Here is a 24,283-nt window from a genome sequence, read left to right as displayed (position 1 = left end):
AAATTCCGCAGACGGCGCGCGTTTCCAACTGTCGAAGAATTTTCACTGAAGTATAAACGTAGTTTCTAAACGCTGACGAAGAGTCGAACGTGTTCTCGATGTAAAGACGCGATGCGGCGATGCGCCGCCGATGCGCCGCCGATGCGCCGCCGATGCGCCGCCGATGCGCCGATGTATGCGCCTTCGCCAAAGCCAGACAGGAGATTGACACAATTTTTCGAAATATTCCCGTGCAAAGGCACGGGAATTTAATATTAACCGTTTCGAGTTCGCCAAGTACCGTTTCACGGATGTAAAATTTGAAGAAGGTACCTACGTGGAGAACATCACTCCAATGTCCATCGGTTATTTGAAATATTCGTCCGTAAACGAGTCAAATGTGTATGGAGACTGCGATTTTTTCTATTGAAAAAAGTGACAGATATCTTAATCTATAACTCTTCCTGCCACAAGATTGTCTTCTCAAACTCTCGAACAGTCATGGTACGATTTCGGCCGTTATCTCTCGTCCCACTTTACAAAGTGATTTTATAGCGACATCAATCGGCAAACGATCGGTGTAAAGATTTATCCGTATCCGACGTTGTTCCGCGAAATCTTGGATTATCTTTATACGACAGTCGGTCTTTCCAAAGATCTCGTTAGACTTGTGTCTTTCCTCTCTATTCCTCCCCTTGTACCGCCGCCCCCGCCCCCGCCACCGCCCCCGCACCCGCACCCGCACCCGCACCAGCCCCCCTCGTTGTCCCATCCATATCCTTCTTTGCTGGGTCCCATCCTCCCTTGGCACCTTTGCCACCAGTTTGGTTCACTCTTCTCGCCCGGATAAGGGATGAATAATGTACTCCCCGACCTCGGAGCAAACCTCCATGCAGCCTGAATGACAAATCAGTTTGCCGTCCGAGCCAGGTCACGAATCGACGTCAGCTTCTTCTTCTGCCTTTTTCCATCCTCCCAACGAGGTCTTCTGAATTTGTACAGAACGACGTCGAGTTAGAAGGCTTACAATTTTATGCATGATCTTATTAACATTTTGTTCCACTTTGGAAGAGTGCATCTCGTTAATTTTTGCCTTTTGTACGTCAGTGAGAACAATTGCCATACCGATAGATTTATCAGTTTTATCGTCGAATGAAATGTTCAGTTTATGATCCACCGCGTTCGAACATGTTTTCTTGTCGATCGTTGCCGATAGGAACTCGATTTTTCTCTTAATTCAATGTGACGTGAGTAACGATGGCGGGTCAACAGGGGTATGTCGAAAGAGCCATTTGTACCGTCGAGGTGAAGGGTATGGAAAGATTTTATTAATCGAGCGTACGGTATTTCTGTTTTAGATGGTCGGCTGCGACTTACGAGTCGGAAGCAACAAGAACACGGACGCGTGCGGCGTGTGCGGTGGAAACGGATCGAGCTGCCAATCCCGGTACTCTTGGAGTTTGGAATCGATATCCGCCTGCTCGAAATCATGCGGCGGAGGTTAGTAGCGGTTACCAAGTTCATTTGGTTGAAGCGTTTGGTTCGGAAGGTGTGCGCGCGCGCGCGTTGCTAGTCCATTTACATCGGCACTGGGAGCAATGAATTCTAATGAACTTTGAGCCTGCGAATCGTTAAACGTTCCCCCGGCCCTTTCCCCGAAATTAATAACGACTACTTGGACCGGGTCGGTTTCCACCTATCGGGCTGTTGCACTTTCAGTCGAGATTGCTTTGCTCCTTGGGACCGAATGCCACACAAATTCCCTTTCTGGTCTCTATTTGTTCTGCGGAGAAAATAGGGGAGACCCGAGCCAGAAGGTTGTGGACGAGATAGAGAACTTTTATCTTTCTGCCTTACACAGACCGTTAAAAAATTGTATGGCTACTCGCTATTGTTATACCATGCTATGTTTCGGAGTATCAATTAATCATTTTCAAATATTAATAGTATTATGAAAATCAGGCTAAAATGAACGGCTTTTTCCAACAGGCTTCAAGTTGGCGATGGCTGTGTGCAAGAGCAACGGGCCAGACGAGAACGTGGTGGACGACAGCTATTGCGATCCGGACAGCAGACCGGAGAAGACCCGGATGCCGTGCAACACGCACCCCTGCACTGCAAAGTGAGTACTTTCTGACAAACGGAACTCCATCGGGTCTGCGCGTGCACATTATCCGCGTCAAAGAACGTTAAACTACTCGCGCTCGCGGCGCGGATTTTCCCATCGAACTCGCCCGGACAGCAGAGACGGGCAACAAGCTTTCGTTCGAATAATAGATTACGAATAAAATGACAATGATGATGATGATGATGATGATGATAATAATACATGGTTATTTTATACAGGGTGCTCTATGCAACTTGTGCAACTTGTTTGGAAGTTTGTTTGATCGTGAGATCGTCGAGATCGAGCGTGTTTCGGTTCCTCGAAGCCTCGAACCCCATGTTGCGTTCGCTTCGCACGTACGCACAGGTGCTCGGAGTTTGCGTGTTCTCCGTCGTGGAAATCGGAATTCCCACTTTTGGGATTAACGCCGGCCAATCTTCTCTGACCAATTTCCTCGTACGACCGCGAACAAAGCAACCCAGTCCCGATTATTGTTGTAGAAGGCGGTCTGTGTACACGGTGCCGTGTGTATGCCGTGTGTATGCCGTGTGTATGCCGTGTGTATGCCGTGTGTATGCCGTGTGTATGCCGTGTGTATGCGAGCACGAGCAGTGCACGAAACCACGTAGAAATGGATACGGTGGCCGTGTAGACTCGAAACGCTCGCTGGGAACGATGGGCCGGAGCTTTCAAGCGGACTGAACGGCCATTAGTCGGGAAAACGGAAGAGAAAGAGCAAAAGCCCGGCGGGCCTCTTTCTGAAAGTGACCTGGAAAAACAAGCCCGGTCCTTTCCTATAGCGATACAACCGAGCCGTGGAGAGCACCGATTGCGAACACTTTGGCAGCGACGATCGCTCGCTGAATATCGAAGAGGGTCGTACTTGCCACTTCCTGGAATGTCGGTGTACCGAAATTATTCAACACTGGAGGCATCGATCGCCTCGTAACAGCGGAACACGGTTTATGTTGTTTTTTATCGCGTTTCCTTATCGAGTTTCTAGTATTCGGTTAGCGTTTTTCACCCGTTGCAAACCATGTTTTCAAGCTGGATGCTAGTCGTAGTCGGTGCACCCTGTAAAACAAATTATCATCTTCCTTTGGTATTAACAGAAATATGCTCGCTTAGTTATCAAGTTACGAGGGTCGAGGGTAAATGGGAAAAGTGTACATCACTGAACGTTTTCTTCCTGTTCCGTATTAGCGGCCTGTTCCGCGATTTATTCCGTGCATTTTTCATTTTTTATCGCTACGTCGATTCGCTGCCGGGGGGAAACGAGTGAGCACTGGCTGACTTTTGGACAAACAATTCGTCCGACGATATGACTCTTTTTCCGAGGGGATGGATTACGAGGACGTAAAGGCTGCTGCTTCTTACGCTCGTTGCGATCAGAATCGTCGTAAGAAAACTCCGCGGAACGATGTGCTGGCCATAAAGTACAAGTCACGGAGAGATCGGACGGGAAAAAAGGTATCACCGGTTCCTCCGAGGCATCGTGCTCCTGAAAAAGTTATTTAACGGAATTCCTCGACTTTTACTGTTTCCCGAAATACAAATTCACGGTCCTAGAACAACTCCCTGTTCCACTCGATGATACTTGTTGTAACATTCCGACTGGAAATTACGACTGGTTGCAGCCAAGAACCAGGACAGTTTATCTCCCACGCCCACGGAATATGGTTTTGTTCTTTCCTCGATCCTCGCGCGGTACAGAAAATTCGCGGCAATTTATGGCGGACGAGGGATGATTTCCAACCCCAAAAATTCAGACGATCGTGAACTCTTACGTAGCTGGAACGGGACAACTCTAACTCTCTACATTAGCATACTGTGTTTTTAATAGAGCTATAAATTTAAGGGTTAAGTTTGTCGTGTTTACGTTTAATAATAAACTTGGAAAGCGATCGCGAAGTAATCGATTGCTGCCCAATTTGGACACCATGTTCGAGAAAAGAAGCGTGTTTTCTCGATTTAAAACGCAAACGTCGTCGTCGTCGTCGTCGTCGTCGTCGACTAGACCGTTCTCGATAAAGCGTAACGATCGGGTGGAATGACGAGAAAGAAGGAAGGGGTATACGTCCGGAGGATATTTTTTCGAAGAAACAATCTTAGTTCTCGGAACGATACGGCCTGTTCTTTGTCCGGATAAAGGAAAGGGGGATAAAAAGCGAGGATTTAAAGCACGCTCCCGATGAGAATCGTTCGCCGGACGAGCAGACACTACGTCGCGTCGGCGACAAAGTTCGGGCAAAAACTCGCCGCAAACCATTCTTGGTGGATATAGAGCCGCGCTGAAAACGCACCACGTCGTTGAATCGTGCAGAGGCGTGTGTATATAGGACCTGTTCCTTTGTGATCGAAATTATGGTTCGATGTCCACGAAAGTCTCGCCGATCAGCCTCCACGTTTATTTCCGGGGAATCGACGCGGGCTTTATTTATCTCGAAAATATCTTTCTATCGTTTGATAGAAAGGAATTGAACGCGTCCGATAGTGAAAGATGGCCGCCGAATGCGCAGCAGGGTCGAAATGAAAGCGTCGCGTCGCCCGAAACGCTGCACGAAATAAGATTACTCCGCTACAATAGTCGTAATTGGAATATGAATAATTGAACAGCCGGTGTTCGTCGTTAATTACGAATATTTGCGTTGCAAAGCAAAAGACCACGATCGATCGGTGTTCGGTACTTAAAAATCCAGACGTTGCGGGAGGTGATTGTAACGTTAACGGGCACGACCGTTAATAAATCACCGGTGGAGTGGGCCTCGTCAACGGTAAATTGCCGCTAATTGCCACGGCCGAGAATTTAGTTTAATTTGGTTCAGCCAGGCCAGGCCAGGCAAGTGGTCGGCGTTTCAGCCATCCCCCAAGAGGCCCGGGATTCCTAAACCGCTGCCTACCCGCAACTGTGTATTAACCCACTAAATACTTCAGCGGCCATTATTTCGTGTCGCGCTACAGATACACTCCCAATTAAATTCCATTATCCGTCTTCCGGCAAATTTGACGGTTAATCTTGCGATCTGACAGCGCGGAATCGATGATCGAAACAGTATTCGTAACCGTTCTGTCACGGGAATTCAAACGAGACGGATACGCGTCTGGATGTTGGTGACATTGTGTCGCGAGCAAAGGGCGTCAAGCGTGCTAATTTTACGCTCTCTCGCAAGTACTCGACCAACTCTCCTATCTCTACATCTACATTCCTTCATCGATTTTTCAATGTCTCGAAGCCTAAGGCAGAGCCTGCTTACACGATCCCTCCACTTGCAGTGTTCCAGACGAATATGTATTGTCGTTACTTATACATAATACTCCCAGTTGTTCAACAGATTCGGTAATTAATCCAACGATCCATCTTGCACTAAATCACGCAGAAGCTAATGTCTCTTGCTTTAAAGGGGCGGGTACGACTTGCACGGCATATTCCCAAGTCCTTAAACACCTTCCCAACAAATTTGGTAATTAATCTTGCGATCCAACTCTCCTGCTCGATCTTAACAAAGCTCTGTTTCTATCAAAGGAATTCGATACTCTCCTTCGAAACAATATCATTCTAGACCATTTCCGTTGGTTTGGAAAGACAAAATTAATTTCGATTTTTGTAAAATAATTGTATGTACAAGGTTCGAAAGAACGCAGCAAAGTGTAAATTGCCCCTGAAAATAAAATTAATTCAACATGGCTGTTTCGACCGATAGAATTTATTCACTAATTTGGTCGAACCATTACGTGGAGTTCGATCGTCGGTGTCAAAGGTGACTTTTGCCGGACCGGAGCGGAGCGGAGCGGAACGGAGTGCTCTCTTTTAATTGGCGCATGGAACGATTTTGAAAACCTCGTGATAGTTGTGTAATTTCCGGATTGCTAAGGGAGAAAGATTCGAAAATATTCAAACGATTACGATGTCTGTCGGGGTTGTTCCACGGTTCTTTGATCCCCGCCCGATGGAAATATTCCTTTTTCCGTAAAAAGGCATGCAAATATTAGGATTACCGAGGGCATACATGAATTTTAAACATTCCCAACAAGCGCACGTAACTTTTCAAGCAAAACTACTCTACAGCGAGAAAGATATATTTTGCTTCTTTATCTTTAATAACAATCGGATGGCATGTTGTTGAACCAAGTATAAACGTAATTTAATTAGAAACCAACGCCATTTTATGCACTTTTTACGTTCCGAAAATTTTATTTTGCTTCTCCTCGAACACGGTATAAATAACTGATACTGTATTATTAGTTTTGTAGCATTTATATAATAAATAACCGTAAATCTAGTGTTAAAGGGTTATTAAAAGAGCCCAGGAAACTATCAAGAAATTAACGCTGCTAATATGGCTAGTGATATTGATGTTCGATATAACAAAACAAAGATGCAAAAAAGACAATTGTTTTTATTTTTCCCGGATATTTTCTGCTAAAAATATCCAGAGTCCAAGAGACGTTACGTAACATCGTGGCTCTGTGCCACGAAACGAAAATGCTCTTGTCGCGCTGCGTTTCAATTGATTCTTTTTACGTTTCTAGATGGGTAACCGGCGACTGGAGTATGTGCAGCGCTAGCTGCGGGGGTGGATCCAGGACCAGAGCCATTTTCTGCACCGAGGAGAATGGCAATGAGACTACAAAGGTAAATAAGGGGCGGAACAGAGATAATTTAAATACGCGGAATCCCTTTATATTAAATTCTGGGATTTCGGCCCGAAACCGACCCCATTTCGTTACCGTGAAAATCACGGCACAGTGTTTCACAGCACCGACTCACGGTGTATAGAATAACGAGGAAAAAAAAAAGTAAAACGTTCGTGCAAATTACCATCATTTTTCTCAAAAGTGGGTGAGATTCCGGAGGTATGTTTATCGACCAAAAATGTTTGTAATTCACCCCCCCGAAACCGAAACTGAAACCGAAATAATTTCCCGATCTCCGTAAACCTCGTCGAATCTGTCCCCCTTGTTACTTGTCGCATAAATGGGTTAATAATTTCCTCCATCTTTGAGGCTTTACGACGTACTCGTGTCTCTAGAACTGTCGTACAGGTACAGGCCCATCCATCCGTCCATCCATCCCGTGCCTACGACAACCTCGCGAAACCCACGAACCCCAACCCAGTTCGGTTCGTTTAAACCGGGAGAGCCGCTCGCGGTTCTCTGTCAGCCACCGTAAAATCCTCTCATCCGAGACTCTCCGAGCACCTGAAACACGCGTACGTCAGAAATCTGTAGAAACGTGTACCGTGTGCATACCGAGGATTTGCATCTTCCCTCGATTATGCGCCCCGGTCTCAAGAAAACGGTTGGATAACACACGAGACGGTAATGGAGGATATAATATGTGTAATAATGTTTCGTAGCTCGAGTAATTATTAGGAGACCAAGGCGCGACACTGACACCTTTGTGATAAAATGTATGTACGTACCTCGCGAAACGTGCAAGCTTTTAGAACCTACTCAAATTTTTTTCTCGAAAGTGCGCAGGATTTTCGGGGTATGTCTAATGAAGAAAAATTATTGGAATTGACCCCCGCAACCATGATATATTTTTTAGAACGATTTGAAAGTTTTTAATTTCGCCGAAAATTCAGGAGAATAGATGCACGTGTGGTCAGACATTGCATTTCAGTAATGAATTTTTTTTCTCGATACTGGGTAGGATTTCGGGGGTATGCCTATTGAAGAAAAATGATTGGAATTGCCCCCCGCAACCATAATAATTTTTTTAGAACGATTTGAAAATTTTTAATTTCGCCGAAAATTCAGGGGAATAGATGCACGTGTGGTCAGGCATTGCATTTCAGTAATGAATTTTTTTTCTCGACACTGGGTAGGATTTCGGGGGTATGTCTATCGATGAAAAATGATTGAAATTGACCCCCGCAACCATAATAATTTTTTTAGAACGATTTGAAATTTTTTAATAACGAAGCCTCGATCAACAAATTGATATTCTTAATTTTCGTCTTATTTTAGGGTGTAGAATCTCCCATTAAAATTTTTTCCAGGAGTGTTTGTCCTGGACTATGCCGTGGGGCTAAAAATATTCAGAATCGATGTGCTGAGACACGCTGAAGACGAATCGCACGAAAGCCTTAAATCTTTCTCGTTACAGTTGTCCGACCACAGATGCAGCAGCAACACGCACAAACCACGTAACCTAGAGACCTGCAACACCATCTCCTGTCCCATGTGGGAGACCAATAAATGGAGCGAGGTGAGTAAAAAGCAATGTGAAGTATGTAGAAGAACTAGGATCGTTTCGCGGCCCGTTCACATGCAAAACGGGGACTAGGAATTCCACGTAGAGACGGACGGATTATTGGAGCGATACGTTCGACACAGGAATTTAGGCCTTTACGAGATACCAACGGGTGAATAAAGTAGTATTTATTGCCGATGTGTGACGGTCCCTCGACTGGGATTAAACAGATTAAAGAGAAAATAGCCAGGAATAATTTCTAATAAACTTATTCAGTGAAGAATACGTTAAATGATAAATTATTCATGCACTTGGCTCCCATCATGTTCGTAATGTACGACTCGATTGATCACTTTCCCGCGCAATTTCGCGTCGGATAAACAGCGAGTAACAATTTGTATCCGGCAGGGGTTAACAGCGTTACGCGAGTTCAGACGTACCTTTTGTCTCTTAAAAGGACGTTAACGGGTTTCGAGGATGAGGCGGACGAACGCGTAACGTTTCTCTATCCAGTTATATCTGTCTATTCGTATCAGGAAATCCGATTTCCTCTGGGAACAGTAAACAGGTCGGGCTGATTGTTGCAAAGGGAAATGAAACTCGTTCTACAATTTGCTTTGTGCGAGCTGGATGTTTTGTTATCGCGTTTCGTCGGGGTTAACGTCGGCCCGTGCAGACACCGCAGAATGCAATTTTCCGTTTCTTCTTTAACCGCTGGAGATTTTGTCGAGCTCGAGGACTCGAAACTGTCGAAATAAAATTTGTCATTTTCGAGCAACGGGGACGATTCTTTCGAATTAATGATGCACGATATTGTCGTTACGAAAATGAATAAAAAAAATATCTACACGATGTGAAACGAAGGAGAAAAAAAATTTGACGGTAATTAGAAAGAAGAAGAAATCTATTGTACAAACTGAAATTATATTTCATACGTAAAGTGAGATGAAACGCGTTGAGATCGGCGCTATTGAAGATACTTGAAATTACAAGTGCCCTAAGGTAATTTAATTTCATCGTTCCGCTTCGTAAACACGAAATCATAATATGAAGCTCAAAGCGCGGTATGGAATGCGCGACGTTGAAAGGGGATCGCGGGATCTCGACGCGAAAGGGGCAATTTTGCGATCTTCAAGGGGACATTTTACAAAAGCTACGACCGAGTGGTAGACAAATGGGCGTGTAAAAAAAAATACAGGCGCGATAAGAGGTTCGAGAGGAGAGGCGGTAGAAAGAAAGAGCATGGTGGAAGGCAAGGAGGAGTGCATTCTCGTGGAAAACGCTCGACGAATTCATCGTTGCGGATTGCGTTCGTGGTGGACGGTGTATACCAGTGGTGCACAACAATTTTCCTCGGTGGGCGAAATAAAACGAAAACTAGGCAGTGACTAGGGGTGACTTGGGAACGAAACGTGGAAATTAGTTTACGAGCGAATCGAAAATTTGTATTGGTCGTTCGTAAATAACAAAAATTTACTCCGTCCACGTGTGTGGAGTGTTGGGCACCACTGGTGTGCACTGTTGGACGAGCGTGGTCGCACACATTCGCGGATAAGAACGCAAATCGATTCGAAACGGGGCATCAAGAGGCTCGCCGCCAAGTGCGTCCCCGTTGCAGCGTGCACATATGTACATGCAGCTCAGCTCGTGGACATTTACAGAAAATTTTCGCGTGCGTCGTCGTAACGAATGCGATTTGAGATAGAGGGAGGGAGGGAGGGAGGGAGGGAGGGCGGGCACATCGCGGGTGGTTTCGAACGACTTGGTGGCGCCCGTGGGAGTTTTGGGCGCTCGTTTTGGCACGATGCTCGATGACCGACTCGTGCTCGTGCCATTTCTTGTCTGACCGGACCGACCGTGTCTTGGAAAGTGCGATATCTGCTGGAAACGTTCCAGACATTTGGTTTTGGGCACGTCCGATTTCATGCGTTTATGAAAATTTAAGCTCACTCGAGACTCTTGGATTTTTCTCCCTCTTTATTTTATTCCTGCTCGATGCATCGAGCAAACAGTCGCCCACGGTTAATTTAGCATAACGGTGTACCTACAGTTTACGCGATTCTCCGCGACGCGTTCCGATGTTCTGTGAGAACGAACCATCATCATCATCATCATCATCATCGGGACGAGAACGGCGCGACGCGACGCGACGGTGTTTCGGTGCAAGGAATTAAAGTAACAACTTGTCTGTAACTTGGCGCGCTAGACGCGTTTTCGTTTATATTCAGGGACAAACTGGAAACGCTAACAAAGTTCTGGGAACAATAAAATTTTACAGCATCGTATCTCAGCCGCCCGGACGAGAGAAACAAGAGAAGCGTGTTCCGTATGCAACGAGCAATGGGTAAAAATGACTCGTGGTCCCGGGCTGTTGATGCAACCTCGCAGCGGTGCAGGGACTGCCAGGGTGCAATAAAAGGTGCAAAGAGACGCAACAATAAGGGACAAGTTGTGGAAGAAGAAGGTCGGGAGCGAAGAAGCAACCTCTCGTTCCCCGACCAGCAGCAGCAGCAGCAGCAGCAGCAGCAGCAGCAGCGAACTTTCCCAACTGGTACACGACGAGTGGGAAAAATCAACGGGAGATTCCCCGCGGGATCCAACCCCGAAGTTATGCTTTATTCATGAGCCCGCTAAATGCACTCGTGGATCCCAGATACCGTATTTATTACCGTTATGCCGTGGTACGTAAAAAAACCTACGCCGCGGCGGTATTTCGCGGATCGTGCGGACTCATAATGCGGCGCCTAACGACGGATCGTGGTCGTCCATTCCACGGTTTGGAATATTTTAAGATCCACGAGCACCGATAACGGCCACGGGATCGGAAAGAAACCGGAGGAAAGAAATATTCAGCCTGCAAATTGAAAGTTAAATTTTGTTTTCTTTCCTCGCCCGCTGGGAGATTACCGGTCTCCGCTCGCGTCTCGAGCAGTTTGTTTCTCCTGTTAGCGAGAAACCTGTTTTAACGCGTCGAATGCCACGCCATTTTTCCTCCGACTTTCCACTCGGAAACTGCACCGCCGCGCCGCGCCGCGCCACGTCGATGGTACATGTTGATACATATAAAACCCTCGGATTATCTTTTAGACAATTGAAACGCGCGACAACTTGACAGCGAATGGAATAAAATTTTCATACCGACTTTCTCGACCTTTATTAGTATTCCGTGTTTCACGGAACAGCACGGAACAGTCTGCTGAAGATTCTGCAGAAATTTCAAGTAATTCCAGTTAACTAGAACTTTGCGACAAAGATGACGCCCGTCGTAGAATGCAAATTCCGATCGAAGGCTCTCGAAAAAGTTGATGGAAGATACTTTATCACCGCGTTACGTTCCCGAGTTTAAGATTGATTCGGCGAAACGGGAACGGTAAGAAAATCGTGCGACGATGCTCGTAATAAAATCACTGGGAGAACGTCGGAGGTTTGTCACGCTTCTAGCCACCGATGCTGAAAAATTCTAGTCGCGTACGAAGAAAGCGCGGTCCGTTTGATTTACGACGTTTCATTTTTCGATGGATACTGGCAACAGAGCTGCTTTTCGCTACACGCACTCCTCCGAGTTACACTTGGGTCGGAAAAATTACTTTCGGTCGACGCTTCGAGCGCATCAGTTATTTATCGGTTCGAGCTATCTCTCGTATACATAGAAAAATCACATTTCTGTTAATGTTAAAATAAGAAAGGAAAAGTATTATAAAGCAACCGGTGTCTAATCTAATCTTCTCGAGAAGCCAAGTTTTCGGCATTTCGAAAGTTGCGGAGGAAAAGTTGTCGTCTAAGACTTTTCGACGATATCCTCGTTTTCATCGGGTCCGATAACAAAGGCGGTAAACAGGAAGGATGGTTTGGAAGAGGGCACGAAAATATCCCTAGTCGCGTGTAAGCAAAAGTTTGCGTGGTGTGATTTACGGCTCATCTCGCACTTGATCGATACACAATGGTGGGGTCCGCCGTTCCTCTTGACGAAGGAAACTGTGCAGGCTGCCAGGAGCGATGAGATGGCGTCGGTATCCTTTTGCTACCGATACATAAAGGCAGCCTCTTATACCCGTCAGCACGGTAATGATTTCATCCGAAGCTGCGAACAGAGAGGGAGAACCACCGCCCCCTGGAAGACAGGAATTGATAGATTTCTCTCTTTTGTGAGCTCAGGAGCCATGCAAATATTGAACTGAAAGCACGGAGCTCCTTAAAGCACTCCCTGCGATATCGGACCTCCTCCTCAAACTTCCGAGGAATGGGCAGCTCTGAGAAAGACGTGGGATAAGAAGGAACGAGGACGGGAAAGGAAGAAGGGAAAAAGAGGGAATATCAGGGGAAACGTTGAGATGAAAGTTGGAAAACAGAAAAGGGAGGAAACGAAAGAGAAAAGAGAAAAATAGAGATTGAAAAGGAGGGCGAATCGTTTGGCAATTACTCAACAACAATCGTACTCGCAATTTTTTAACAGTCGGAATTAATTAATTTGTAATAGCGCGAAGATAGGCAAAGAGAAAAAAGGGTTGATCTGGGTTTAGAGACAGGAACGGAAAAGAGGGAAAGCAAATAGCGACGGAGGTGGTAAAAGAGAGGGCAGAGTGCCTAAGTCGGGTTTCTGCTTTTCCGTTCATGTTACCTTTCCACCTTGGACGTCTTGAACGATAGCTCCGGCATCCGGGCTTTTTGTTCGCCGTCCGTCTCGCTCGCTCGCTTCTAAACCGTTCAGCCCACACCTCGGTACTCTTACTTTCCCGATCAAGCAGACTTTATTCTGGCTGAGAGATGTTTGAGGCCAGGACGCGTCTCGAACAAAACGGTCCCGGTCCCGGTCCCGGTATCGGTCGCCGTGAACCGACGCGGGGTGCTGAAAATGGTACCCTCCTGCCACTCGAGATTCGACTCCGATTCTGCTCGACATAAAAGCGAATCTGATCGGTCCCGATAAAACAGCACAGGGAATCGGTATGTCGCTGAAAGATTTCGATCGCCCTTCCTCCACGCTAAACACGGGATTCCGTAACACGGGACACACGGAACACTCGGTCCGATTGAAATTTACTTGGCTTCTGACTGTGTTTTAATTCCGCACGCGATGAAACTTAATCAGAGGCTTTTCTTTCATTGTATCAACCCATTCCGAGCCTATGCCAGACGCTGCTCGATATCAGAATTTTATAGTTCTGGACGGTGCACAGCATTCCAATCGGACAAAGGCAGAACAGTGCTTTGTTCGCGAATAACGAATAAAAATTATACAGTTGCGAATTAACTTTTCTAATGTGACGTCCAAACGAACGATGTTGCGAACAAAAGCTAGCTTACGAATAAATTTGAAACTTTCGTTTCTCACGAATACAATTTTCCCGTTTACTTTTCCTCGTTTGTGTGTGTGATGATCGATAGTGTTCCGTGACCTGTGGTACCGGCATCAGAACAAGGACGATCGAGTGCAGGGACGCGGTTGGCTCCATCTCGAATGACTGCGATCCCGCCGAACGGCCCCACACCGAGCAAGAGTGCAAGACAAACATCGTCTGTCCGATATGTAAGTTCTATAAGTTACGATTCCCATGCAGCAGCGTCGAGCGCGCCATTCCTATGCCGATTCGAGATTCGCGCGAGTCGGGAACAACCATCGAGTTCTCGCGCGAATCTCACCCATGCTTCGAACGAGATTACGCGAACCTTTCCATTCAGATAGCGAAGAAATGACGCAGCCCCTGATGCAACCATACCCGCCACCTCCGGTGTCCGAGAAGCTGATAGACCAACCGATACCTTCGGAATCCACGTGAGTAACCGACGAAAATCGTTAAACGTACACAGGACAAGTCGCTTGAATCGATCCTCCCCCCAAGTAAGCCGCCTCGAAACCGTTAATTAGAACAAAAAATCTCTTAAATAAAAAGTTATACTAATAATTTTTTGGAATTTGGTTCTTGTACGTGAACGCGTGGAAAACGCGCGATGATCATATTTATTTTACACACGAAACTCGTACGAACAGCTATATAGACATCTTTCAGTCTTAAAAGCATTCATTTCTTGACGTCAATTGGTCTGTCCCGACAGATATACGAACTACTTTGCCTGTGGCTGGTTGTATCTGAGGTATCCCATTACTGTGTCTCTTTCTTCTATCACTTTAACTTCTACTTCTACTTCTTCTTCTTCTTCTTCTTCTTCTTCTTCTTCTTTTTCTTATCTACCTTTCGTTTCTTCTTTGATACTATTTCTCTCACTTGCACCAAATCCAGCCCAGTTCACTTTCTTTCTCTCTTCTTCTTTTAATTTCGTCTCGCTCTGTTTTCGTGTCTCCACCCTTGCCCCGAATTCCCAACGCCACTTGTGCCTGCCTCCGGACGGTGCGAAGCACACTTCTTTCGTTTTCTTTGTTACCTGCCACACCCCACCCCCCCTTCCCCACCCATTTCCTCCACCGCGTGTCGATAGATTCGTAGATTCCCCGCACGCTTGTGTAATTCACCGCAGAACAGCAAAGTCCGATCGAAGCTCCTCTTTTTCGAACAAAATCAGGGCTAAGCGAGTTTTAGAAGCATTTTCGTATCGCGGTCGTGCGTCAGCAAGAATATTGTTGGAGCACGATTAGCCAGCAATGTATAATTCGCCAGCGATGTTTTCCTCCCCCGTCCGTTTCGAGGCGAATAGAATCTCCACGATCCGCGAAAAATAGTTTCACCGGCGGCGACGGGGCTCCATTTTCTGCTGACGCACGAGACTTTTCCAAGTTGAATCTCGTCCCCGCTTAAATTCGAGGGAACTTAATCCCTCTCCCTCCCTATTCGTTCTTTTGGCTAACTTTTTCCTAGCTCTTGCTCCTAATGCATTTACGAGATCACGAGATTTGCCGTGATTTAATTACCGCATAACGCGAATGCCGTAGAACAAGCATTAGCATAGACTTACGATGATAGTGTTACGTAGACGGTTACCATCGTTCCTTTCTCCGCCTACGTTTTTCCAATTTTCCGGTTTCCGTTATTCCTCGATAACCCTCGTCCCCCCTCGCTATATAGGCTCAGCATGCATAATTTGTAGCGTAGAACTGTCCCGCGTCTCTATACTCGCTAGAAGAATTGTATTTGATTCGACGAGAAGAATCGTTTCGTGTAGCCTTGAACCCAGCGAAATTGAATAGAAAAACACGTTTACCATCTACGTTCGTAAAAAATATAGAATATCTAGGATAATCAAAGTGACGCGGAAATAGGTCGAAACACTCTCTCGGGCGGAAGCAAATTGAAAGCGTTGTTGCCGGCAGGAAATCGTTGATTGATAGACGAAAGTGGGTGCTCGTGAATAAGTTTGAATGGTCCGGTCTCGAGTCGCGTGAAGGGGAAAGCGAACGAAAGACGAAGGTTCGGACGTAATTCTAAATAAATAATCGACCGTTATTTATACGATCCAATTGATGACGGGACAGACGTGCACGTCGCTTTATGAGCTACGAATAACCTAAAGAATCCGATAAATTCTGTATCTTATGCGACGTTTGATTCGAGAATAAAGGTAAGAAAAGGTAGATACACGGATTCGTTCGTACAAATTTCCTTCATATTTTGCCTCGTCTTGTCAGACCGTTGAAAAGGAAAGAATTGGTAGAGTATTCCGTCCGTAATTCGAATCTGCATTTTGCATTCGCCGTAGAACTTGTGACTTCTTTTCAGATTTGCTAAATTCTACGCAATAATTCTTGGACTGATTTATTTAAACTGAATTACGATGAAAATCCTAGGTTTCGATCTTCTGATTTAGACTACTAACATTATATCTTCCTGTACTTGATGGATCAAATTTGCAATTTGCATACGGTAAAATATTGTATATTTTGAATAAACCATATCGATCATGGGTTATATGTATGTATACCGTTCTCCACCATTTTACGATAAAAGTAAATAACGAGTCTGAAAGTATAAAAGACTTGTAAATAATTCGAGTCCCGAATAAGAGAGCCAGGTTGAATCCGCGAGTTACCGAGGGGCGAGATTTACGATTTTAAACGCGAATGATGAAACGAACGACCCTCCAGGTTCATCGCCGACGAATGGTCGCCGTGCAGCGTGACCTGCGGCGAAGGGACCAGGCATCGGGACGTTCGTTGCAAAATATTCCTCGAATTCAGTCGGACCATCGCGAACCTACCGGACCGACAATGCTCGGGCCCGAAACCAACCAAAATAGAGAAGTGCGTGACGGAGCCGTGCCCCATGATAGAGAACAGGCTGTCGTACGGCATCGACACGGTCGGCGACAGCGGATACGTCGAACCCAGCTTGACGGACACCTACAGATCATCGGCCGGCGGTTCCGGCGGTTCCGGCGGTTCCGGCGGTTCCGGCGGTTCCAGCGGGAGTAGTTACGACAGTGGCATCAAGGTCGCCCCGGGAAGCGACGTGCAGACCACTTACTCGTGGAAGCAGTCTGGTTACACCCCTTGCAGCGCCACTTGCCTCGGAGGTAAGAGATCTTGTCTCACTTAACTTTTAACTCGGACGACCAACCATCTTCTAAACTATTCCACATTTTGAACTTATTTTGCCTGGCGAATTCTTATTCGTTTCATGAACCATTCGTTGAATCGCAAGGTACTCGTTCGACAGACGTTATCAACACGCTCAAAGAATCCTTTAATGGAATTATCTATTTGATACGTACAATAGAATATATTGTCGATCTTTGATCTGTGAATACTGCATTCCAGTCGACGCCAATCAACCGCAAGCATAAGCCAGGGAATTATCAACGATCAGATCAGAAAGGCTCAACGGAATGGATCTGCGTTCGTTTCGCATAGCGCGCTTAATTATCCGGGATAATTAAACGCGATTATGTAATTAACAGTGCTTAGCAACGAGTCAGCCGATTGAATTGCATCGAACCGATAGATTAAAGTCGTCGAACGGTTACGACGTAGTCGATTTAGCCGAACGCAGGGATAGAGATATCCCAACATCGACGATCGATATCGATGTTCCTTTGATGTGTTTTAGGTGTACAAAACCTGATAATAAATTGCGTACGAGACGACACAGGCAAGACCGTAATGCCGTTGTTGTGCACCACCGAAACGAAACCAGAAGCCAGGATAAGGGTCTGCAACGATCATCCTTGCCCTCCTAGGTAACGAAACGCCCTCGATCACACAATTAATTATCATCGAGAAAATGTTCAATTATCTGATTTACTTAATGTTTTCTAGAATATTAGACATATACAATGTATTCGTTTATAGCAAAAAGTTTATTTGCAAAATCTTCTGTGCATCGTTTGATTTCAAAAAATTTCTTCCATAAAGGAACCAAGGTACGAATACTTGTGGGATTAACTCTATGTCTTTTATTCTAGAAATTGTTTGTTCGTATCGTAATCGAAGCATCGTTAGACGCGAAGCTAATTATTGGAATTAATTTCCATTCGGCAGATGGAATTACAGTGAATTCTCGCAATGCTCGAGACCATGCGGGATCGGTATACAGACACGCGATGTCACGTGCATACACGAAGTGATACGCGGCTCTACAGGTAAGGCAGTCCCTGTGCCAAACCACATGTGCCCACAGCCGCAGCCAACCGACCGACGATACTGCAACGTATTGGATTGCCCGGCGGAATGGAGTGCAGGAGACTGGGGCAAGGTACCTACTTTCTCTCTAAACGGTGAATTAAACGATCCGAAAGAGCGTCGAAATCGAATTATCGCGATTACCTTTGGTTTCGCCTTAACGGGTGGTGTTATATCACCGGAGCTTTCCGCGATATCATACAAATCGTGCGTTAGTTTAGTTTAATGGAATTGGTGTTGGAAACGGTGTGTTGTTTCAGTGCTCCAAGACTTGCAACGGGGGCGTGATGAGACGCAAAGTGGCCTGCGAGCAAGTAATGGCCCAGGGACATAGACAGAGTCGCAAGGATCGTGAATGCATGTCGGAGAAGCCCGCGACTGAGATGCCCTGCAACACCAGAGCTTGTCCCGACATGGGGGCTGGTCCTTTACCGATAATCTCTAGCCAAAACACGACGTACAATCAGACGGACCTAACCGCGGAAGTGAATCTGAAAATCGGTGGCGTCGCAAAGGTGTTCCAAGGCACGCATTCCATAAAAATCCGTTGTCCCGTTAGGAATTTCGACAAGTGAGTTTACTGTTCGGATACGGAAGCGTAGAAACGTCGGTTTCACCGATCGGTATTATCCGTGGTGGATGAAAATGTCACGGCTTAGCACGAAAGGAGGACATCCATTTCCTCCATACGTAGAAACGAGCCTCTGTTGATAAAATCGAAACGTTTTCAGGTCGCAAATCAAATGGACCAAGGATAACAAGGAATTAAGGAGATCGAGAAAGTACAAGATCAGCAAAAAGGGAGCGTTGAAGATAAATGTGATAACGGACGCGGACTCCGGTATCTACTCGTGCATAGGTAAAAGTAAATCGTGTCTCCTATATCGAACGAACTTGATCGAACACGACAGACAGAGTACCGTAGAAATGTTTCTTTCAGCGGGAAATTCGCACGCGGGGACGCAGCTGATCGTAAAATTTCGTTCCAAAGAGCAGATTAGCAGCGAGGAATATTTACGACTGAGCAATTCCGTCCACTTTCAACGAAACGCAAACTTGGACTCCGCTCCGGCGAATTCCGGAGAGAGCCTCTACACTGATCGCGCGGGTAAAAAAAAAGCCTATTTAAACATTTTTACCAAATTCGAAATTTACATGGATATGCATTGCCATAAACGACTTTAAATCTCCTACAGCCGCCTACGGGAACCTCTTCGTACCTATAGACAGCGAAGATTTAAGCCACGAACGAGCTTTCCCAAGTAAACCCACGACGAAGCCGCATCAGAGGAAACAGAAAACTAGCCCGACACCGCCAGATTCGACGCTCGTACACAAAGAGCACACTGTAACCTCGGAAAACCAGGTAACATCACCAGATCAAAAATCCAAGTCGTACTCTTCCCCTCAACTCCGCTCTCCGAAAAATATTATCGAAACCCTCCGATGAACGCATGGTGAACTAATTCTTCGTCTACAACTCTTTACTTTCCTGCTACCTATATGTACGGATTAACTTTATGCGATGGTGGATATACCCGGTGTAAAATATATCAGCCAGGATACCACGAATCTGTGGAATCGACTGCATCGTCAACTGCCTCTACTCTCGTACCGCACTTAACTTATTTTATATCGAGTTTAAAGGTGAGATAATCTGCGCCACATATACCAGCCGAATTAATCGTCGGGCATTGAGTCTTTCTTCCAGAACTTCTCTTAACGAAACTGAAAATATTTTCAGATTTTCCTTAACCGTCTCTTTTGCAATTACTTCTATAAAGTAATTTCATAAGTCTTTGTGTATTTATAGGGTAAGTAAATTGTACTCGAGGCAAATATCTACATATATGTATATCAACCATTCACCAGCCAGTGACCAGCTTCTTCTTATACCATGATTTTCTCCAGTCTATAAAATAAAAAAACAAGTTAAGACAGATCTCATAAGTATAAATCTCAACGTATTAATTTGTTTCATCAAGCATAAGTAAATAAAAAATTAAAAAATCGAGGAAATTAAATACGTAAAGATTTATGAAATCACCGAACCGAACCGAACCGAACCGAACCGAACCGAACCGAACCGAACCGAACCAAACCATCGCATCGTCTTGATATCTCGAGAAAACTTTCTCTCGCCTGAAAACACGCGTGTGTCTGTTCCATTCGGTAGTCGTGCGTTTAAGTGTTTTAATTGTTAATTATCCAACAGGAATATTGGCCGTTCCACGGTGAAAATTCTGCCGGAAGATCTCAGAAAACCACACCGTTGACGTTCGTCGATGACACGCGAAAAGAAACAATCGTAACGAAACGTACCATGCCAGGCAAAACTTCCGGTCTGAGGTACCAGAACGTAGAGAAGAACTTGGACACTTTATACCGCAACACCGTAATTCCGGACAAGACCATCGGACCAGACGAGGAAAGGATATTCATAGACGTTGATCCCTACGATCTGGACGAATCTATATTCGGACTCCAGCACGGTAAAGACCCAGTGAAGAAGATCACACCACCTGTTGCTAGCTACAACGATCCGGGAACGTCTACGGACTTTGACAACGACTACATCGAGGAATCCCTTAAGAACGTGAAAAGACAATGGCAGAACAGCCCGGATATTAAGAGCCATTGGAACTCCACGTCCAAAGATCAAAGCAAAGAAACCACAAAACCAGAAACCACTTCGCACAACGAGGAGGTTTATTATATTCCAGAGTCGAATCCCAACCACGACAGCTCCGCGATGAAATCTTTCAGGAAAGGGACAAATCGAAGGAATCACGATCATTCGGAAACCGAACACGTTTTCTCCACGATGTCGCTGAAAGGTTTGAACGACGCTTGGAGAAAACCGAATACCAAAGACGAAGAAACGGAGATTTTGAACAGGACAGAAGATTACGGGGCTGGGGGATTAGAAGAGGAAAAGATGAAACGGAGGGTCCACGTGGAAAATGATACCGCGGTTGATGATGCCGATCGAACAACAAGTACCAGAAACGTGGAGGAAGATCTCAGCGAATTGGCATCGACCGAACACCGAGAATCCTCCACCACCACCACCACCACCACCACCACCACCATCACGGAGAAGGATGAGTACTCGAAAAACTTGCGGAAAGAAGATGGCGACAACTCGTCCGAGGACGCGATTGATTTTCGAGAGCAATCAACGAACGAAGAAACCCAGAAAATTAACAAGTCTTTGGATGTTGCGGCTAATACGACCATTGGACCAAACATCACCGTCGACTCTACAGTTGCGTCACTCGCTATTTTAGGTGGGTACAACAAACCAGTGTACACTTTTGCAAAATAACTTCTTTCTTAATCAAAAACATTTAAACATTCCTAAAATTATGAATCTATACTTGAAGTTATGTACATATGTATGTATACCGTTTGCTGATTAAATTGAAAATGTACAGATACTACCGAGGATCTCGTGTTCGAGTGGGTGACGACAGATTGGTCAAAGTGCTCTCTGACTTGCGGAGGAAGTGGATTTCAGGTAAGGAAATTCCTGGTTAGGTAATCGGTTCACACGCATTCAATGTGGATTTCGACAACTGTTAGAGTTCAAACACCACCTATCCTCCTAAAGTAGATTGCAGCTAATGAAAAAAATTATTTTGCTCGCGTTAAGATGCGTGGGGCCCAGTGCACGGTACGTTCGTCAAAACCGTTTGGAAATTCTTCTCGCGTGGCACCGCGAACGGTGATAGGAGCGACACTGTGCGAGGACGCGGGATATCCTGTACCTCAGAAAGTCAGGCCATGCGGATTCGGCAAATGCCCCCAATGGCACACGACCGAATGGACCCCCTGCGAGACGTCCAGGTGTTTCAACTGGAAAACCGCGATGCAAAAACGCGACGTTACATGTCGTTTAATGGACGAGGCGGACAACAGTCAGCAAAACGTCACGCTGCTCGATTTGAACGAATGCGACGATACGACGAAACCTCTGCAAAGGCAAGAGTGCTACAACGACGCCTGCAAGGGAGTGTGGAGAGTCGGCGAATGGTCCGATGTATGTACCACGCGATCGTTACATTTTAAGTTCTATTGCTGTTAAGGATTCTTAAGGAACCTTAACATCGCAACCTTTACAATGCGTGGACGTGACTTACGGTTATAAGAGTTCAATCATCTTCTTCTTCACTCCGTAGGCATTTATAAAATGTATAGTTTGCTAAAATGGTTACTTGTCAATTTGAACAGTGCACAGCATCCTGCGAGGAAGATGGCATAAAATATAGAATCTTGCAGTGTGTTTGGTTCGGAACGAAGAAACCAGCTGGCAACGCGTGCAGAGATATTCCGCGACCACCTGTTATGAAGACGTGTAGAGGTCCACCGTGTCCTCGGACACCTGGTAACAGATTTCTAGTGAAATTTTAGGTCATCCAATAATTTAGAATCGATAATGTAAATTTATTAATTATTCTAATCGTATCGAACCTCTCGTTTAAATATGTTTCTATTTAATTGTTCTTAAAGAAATTTAAAAGACTATCGCTTCTGTGAGTTAAATTGTAATATTCTAAGAGTTAAAAGTGAATGGGCAGCATTAAATATATACTAACATTGTTTGGAATTTTTCAGACGACTGCAAGGACCACTCGCAACTGTGCGGTAGGGTGAAGGTGTTGAACATGTGCAGGGTACCCCTGTATCAGAAGCAGTGCTGTCAGTCGTGTCGCTAGGCCCGAGAGATGTTGCTAGCAATTGTTGTTGCACGAAAACTAAAATTAAGTCGAAATTGATGGGTGGAGAAACACGCGTGGGAAGTATGTCGGTCGAGGCAACGAGTCCGAAGATTACCTTGGCGTCGTTTGTCGGAACGCTCCCTGGAACACCTGCAAGCAAACGCCTCTTTCTCAATCGAACCAGTGGAAAAAAGAAAAATGGGGAGATGACGCCACGTCGCATCTCGCTATACGTAAGAAACATTCAACAGCGATCAAAATTACTACCGTTGGTAATTATCCCCCTCCACCCCAATCTTTCCCGCGTGTTCTCGCGCTTCTCTGTGCTCTCGAGGCAACCTACTCGCGAGATTCTTCGTGCCCCGATAACAATCTAATTCCTAATTGTGTGCTAATTAAAGCTATAATTTTCGAACGTGCGCAACGCGTTAGTTTGGCACCGTTCCTAATTGTCCATGCTCGTGACCCAGGGGAGAACGAGAGAATCCTGGCATTCGTCCAAAACGGAACAAAAAGAAAAAAAACCAAGTTTCAGAAATGATATTGTTCAAGTTCAACGAGAGCGGAATAGTAGAAAACGTAATTGTATCCTGAAAGGAAGCTTTTGCGAACGATAGATCGCGAACGATAGATGGTCGCGGTTCGTGTTGGTGTTTCGAAAGACGAGCTTTGAAGCTATTGAAATGTTAGAATGAAACTGTTACGAAGGGGTTGAGGCGCTGAACGGTACAGTTTCTCTCTGGACCGCGGTCCCGTAAAGAACGGCACAAAAAATTCCTTCTTCGAGGCTTTATTTTTTTACGTACACTTCGACGACACGCACGATCGATCGATCGATCCGCTCGGTTAGGTTTTTGAAAACGCGCGGTGAAATCATTTTTACCCCAAGACTGAAACGCTACGCTTCTTCTGTAAACTGTTCTCGGTGTTCACCGTTCCCCACCGTTCCCCACCGTTCCCCACCGTTCCCCACCGTTCCCCATCGGGCACCAGCCAGCCAATCTCAAAACCCATATTTTCTCCGTTTCGTTTTTTTCATTTTCCCAAAGAGTGTCCTCGTACGTACATTCCGCGCGTATGTTTTCTTACTTCGTTACATTTCCTCGGAGTAAATGTATTTGCGCATTTATTGCGACGTTACCTCTCATTTCGACGATGCAAAGTATAAATTATATTAATAATCGACGAATGTTAAGTTAACGGATGATAAAAGTTATTAAAGTTACTAACGACATAAGTTAATAAATGAATTATTAAGCGCCTACGAGCGCCTCGTCGGGCGAACGTAAGCCAATAGATTCTAAGCAATAAAATCTATATAGGGTACTGTAATATACTATTTTGTTAATAACCTCTGGCGAAAATTCGTTAACACGACGTTCCATTGTTAATCGAAACGGTTAAACAACTACTTGTGTTACTTGTGTGCCTCTGATCGCGCGCGGCTAACCGCGCCAACGATCGCGTTTATTTCTAATTGATTATAATAATCTGATTCTTCTTGTGCTATTTACCTTAATTTTCTTCAATGTCAGCGAGAACATATATATATATATATATATATATATGTTTTTTTTTAAAAAAAGATACTTCTACTTTGTTTAAGCATAAAACTGAAATCCATACGATTATTTGTTGCGTTCGTTCGAATCATGGTCGTACGGTACTGTAAACAGATTTTCGCTATCAACGAATTTGCCTCAACACAG

At 45.3% G+C, this 24,283-nt stretch overlaps 1 protein-coding gene across 1 annotated transcript in view; it reads left to right on the top strand.

The window, feature by feature from the left end:
- Positions 1–24,129, top strand: part of LOC122399595 (protein madd-4-like) — a 171,594-nt gene extending 147,465 nt beyond the window's left edge. Inside the window, exons 6-24 of the mRNA XM_043400383.1 lie at positions 1,338–1,479; positions 1,969–2,101; positions 6,617–6,719; positions 8,199–8,300; positions 13,671–13,812; positions 13,965–14,058; positions 16,321–16,748; positions 17,282–17,411; positions 17,713–17,926; positions 18,114–18,424; positions 18,585–18,712; positions 18,794–18,961; positions 19,050–19,219; positions 19,411–19,500; positions 20,069–21,143; positions 21,291–21,373; positions 21,509–21,895; positions 22,087–22,240; positions 22,471–24,129. Of these exons, the coding sequence (XP_043256318.1) occupies positions 1,338–1,479; positions 1,969–2,101; positions 6,617–6,719; positions 8,199–8,300; positions 13,671–13,812; positions 13,965–14,058; positions 16,321–16,748; positions 17,282–17,411; positions 17,713–17,926; positions 18,114–18,424; positions 18,585–18,712; positions 18,794–18,961; positions 19,050–19,219; positions 19,411–19,500; positions 20,069–21,143; positions 21,291–21,373; positions 21,509–21,895; positions 22,087–22,240; positions 22,471–22,571 (4,155 nt within the window). The 3' untranslated portion in view covers positions 22,572–24,129. The remainder of the gene's footprint in view (positions 1–1,337; positions 1,480–1,968; positions 2,102–6,616; positions 6,720–8,198; positions 8,301–13,670; positions 13,813–13,964; positions 14,059–16,320; positions 16,749–17,281; positions 17,412–17,712; positions 17,927–18,113; positions 18,425–18,584; positions 18,713–18,793; positions 18,962–19,049; positions 19,220–19,410; positions 19,501–20,068; positions 21,144–21,290; positions 21,374–21,508; positions 21,896–22,086; positions 22,241–22,470) is intronic.
- Positions 24,130–24,283: the final 154 nt, after the last annotated feature.

The sequence above is a fragment of the Colletes gigas genome, unplaced genomic scaffold (assembly GCF_013123115.1).
Source record: "Colletes gigas isolate AHSC1104 unplaced genomic scaffold, ASM1312311v1 Colletes_gigas_Sc00014, whole genome shotgun sequence".
Classification (NCBI taxonomy): Eukaryota; Metazoa; Arthropoda; class Insecta; order Hymenoptera; family Colletidae; genus Colletes; species Colletes gigas.
Note: the sequence above shows the minus strand (reverse complement) of the source record. Positions and strands in the feature narration are given on the sequence as shown.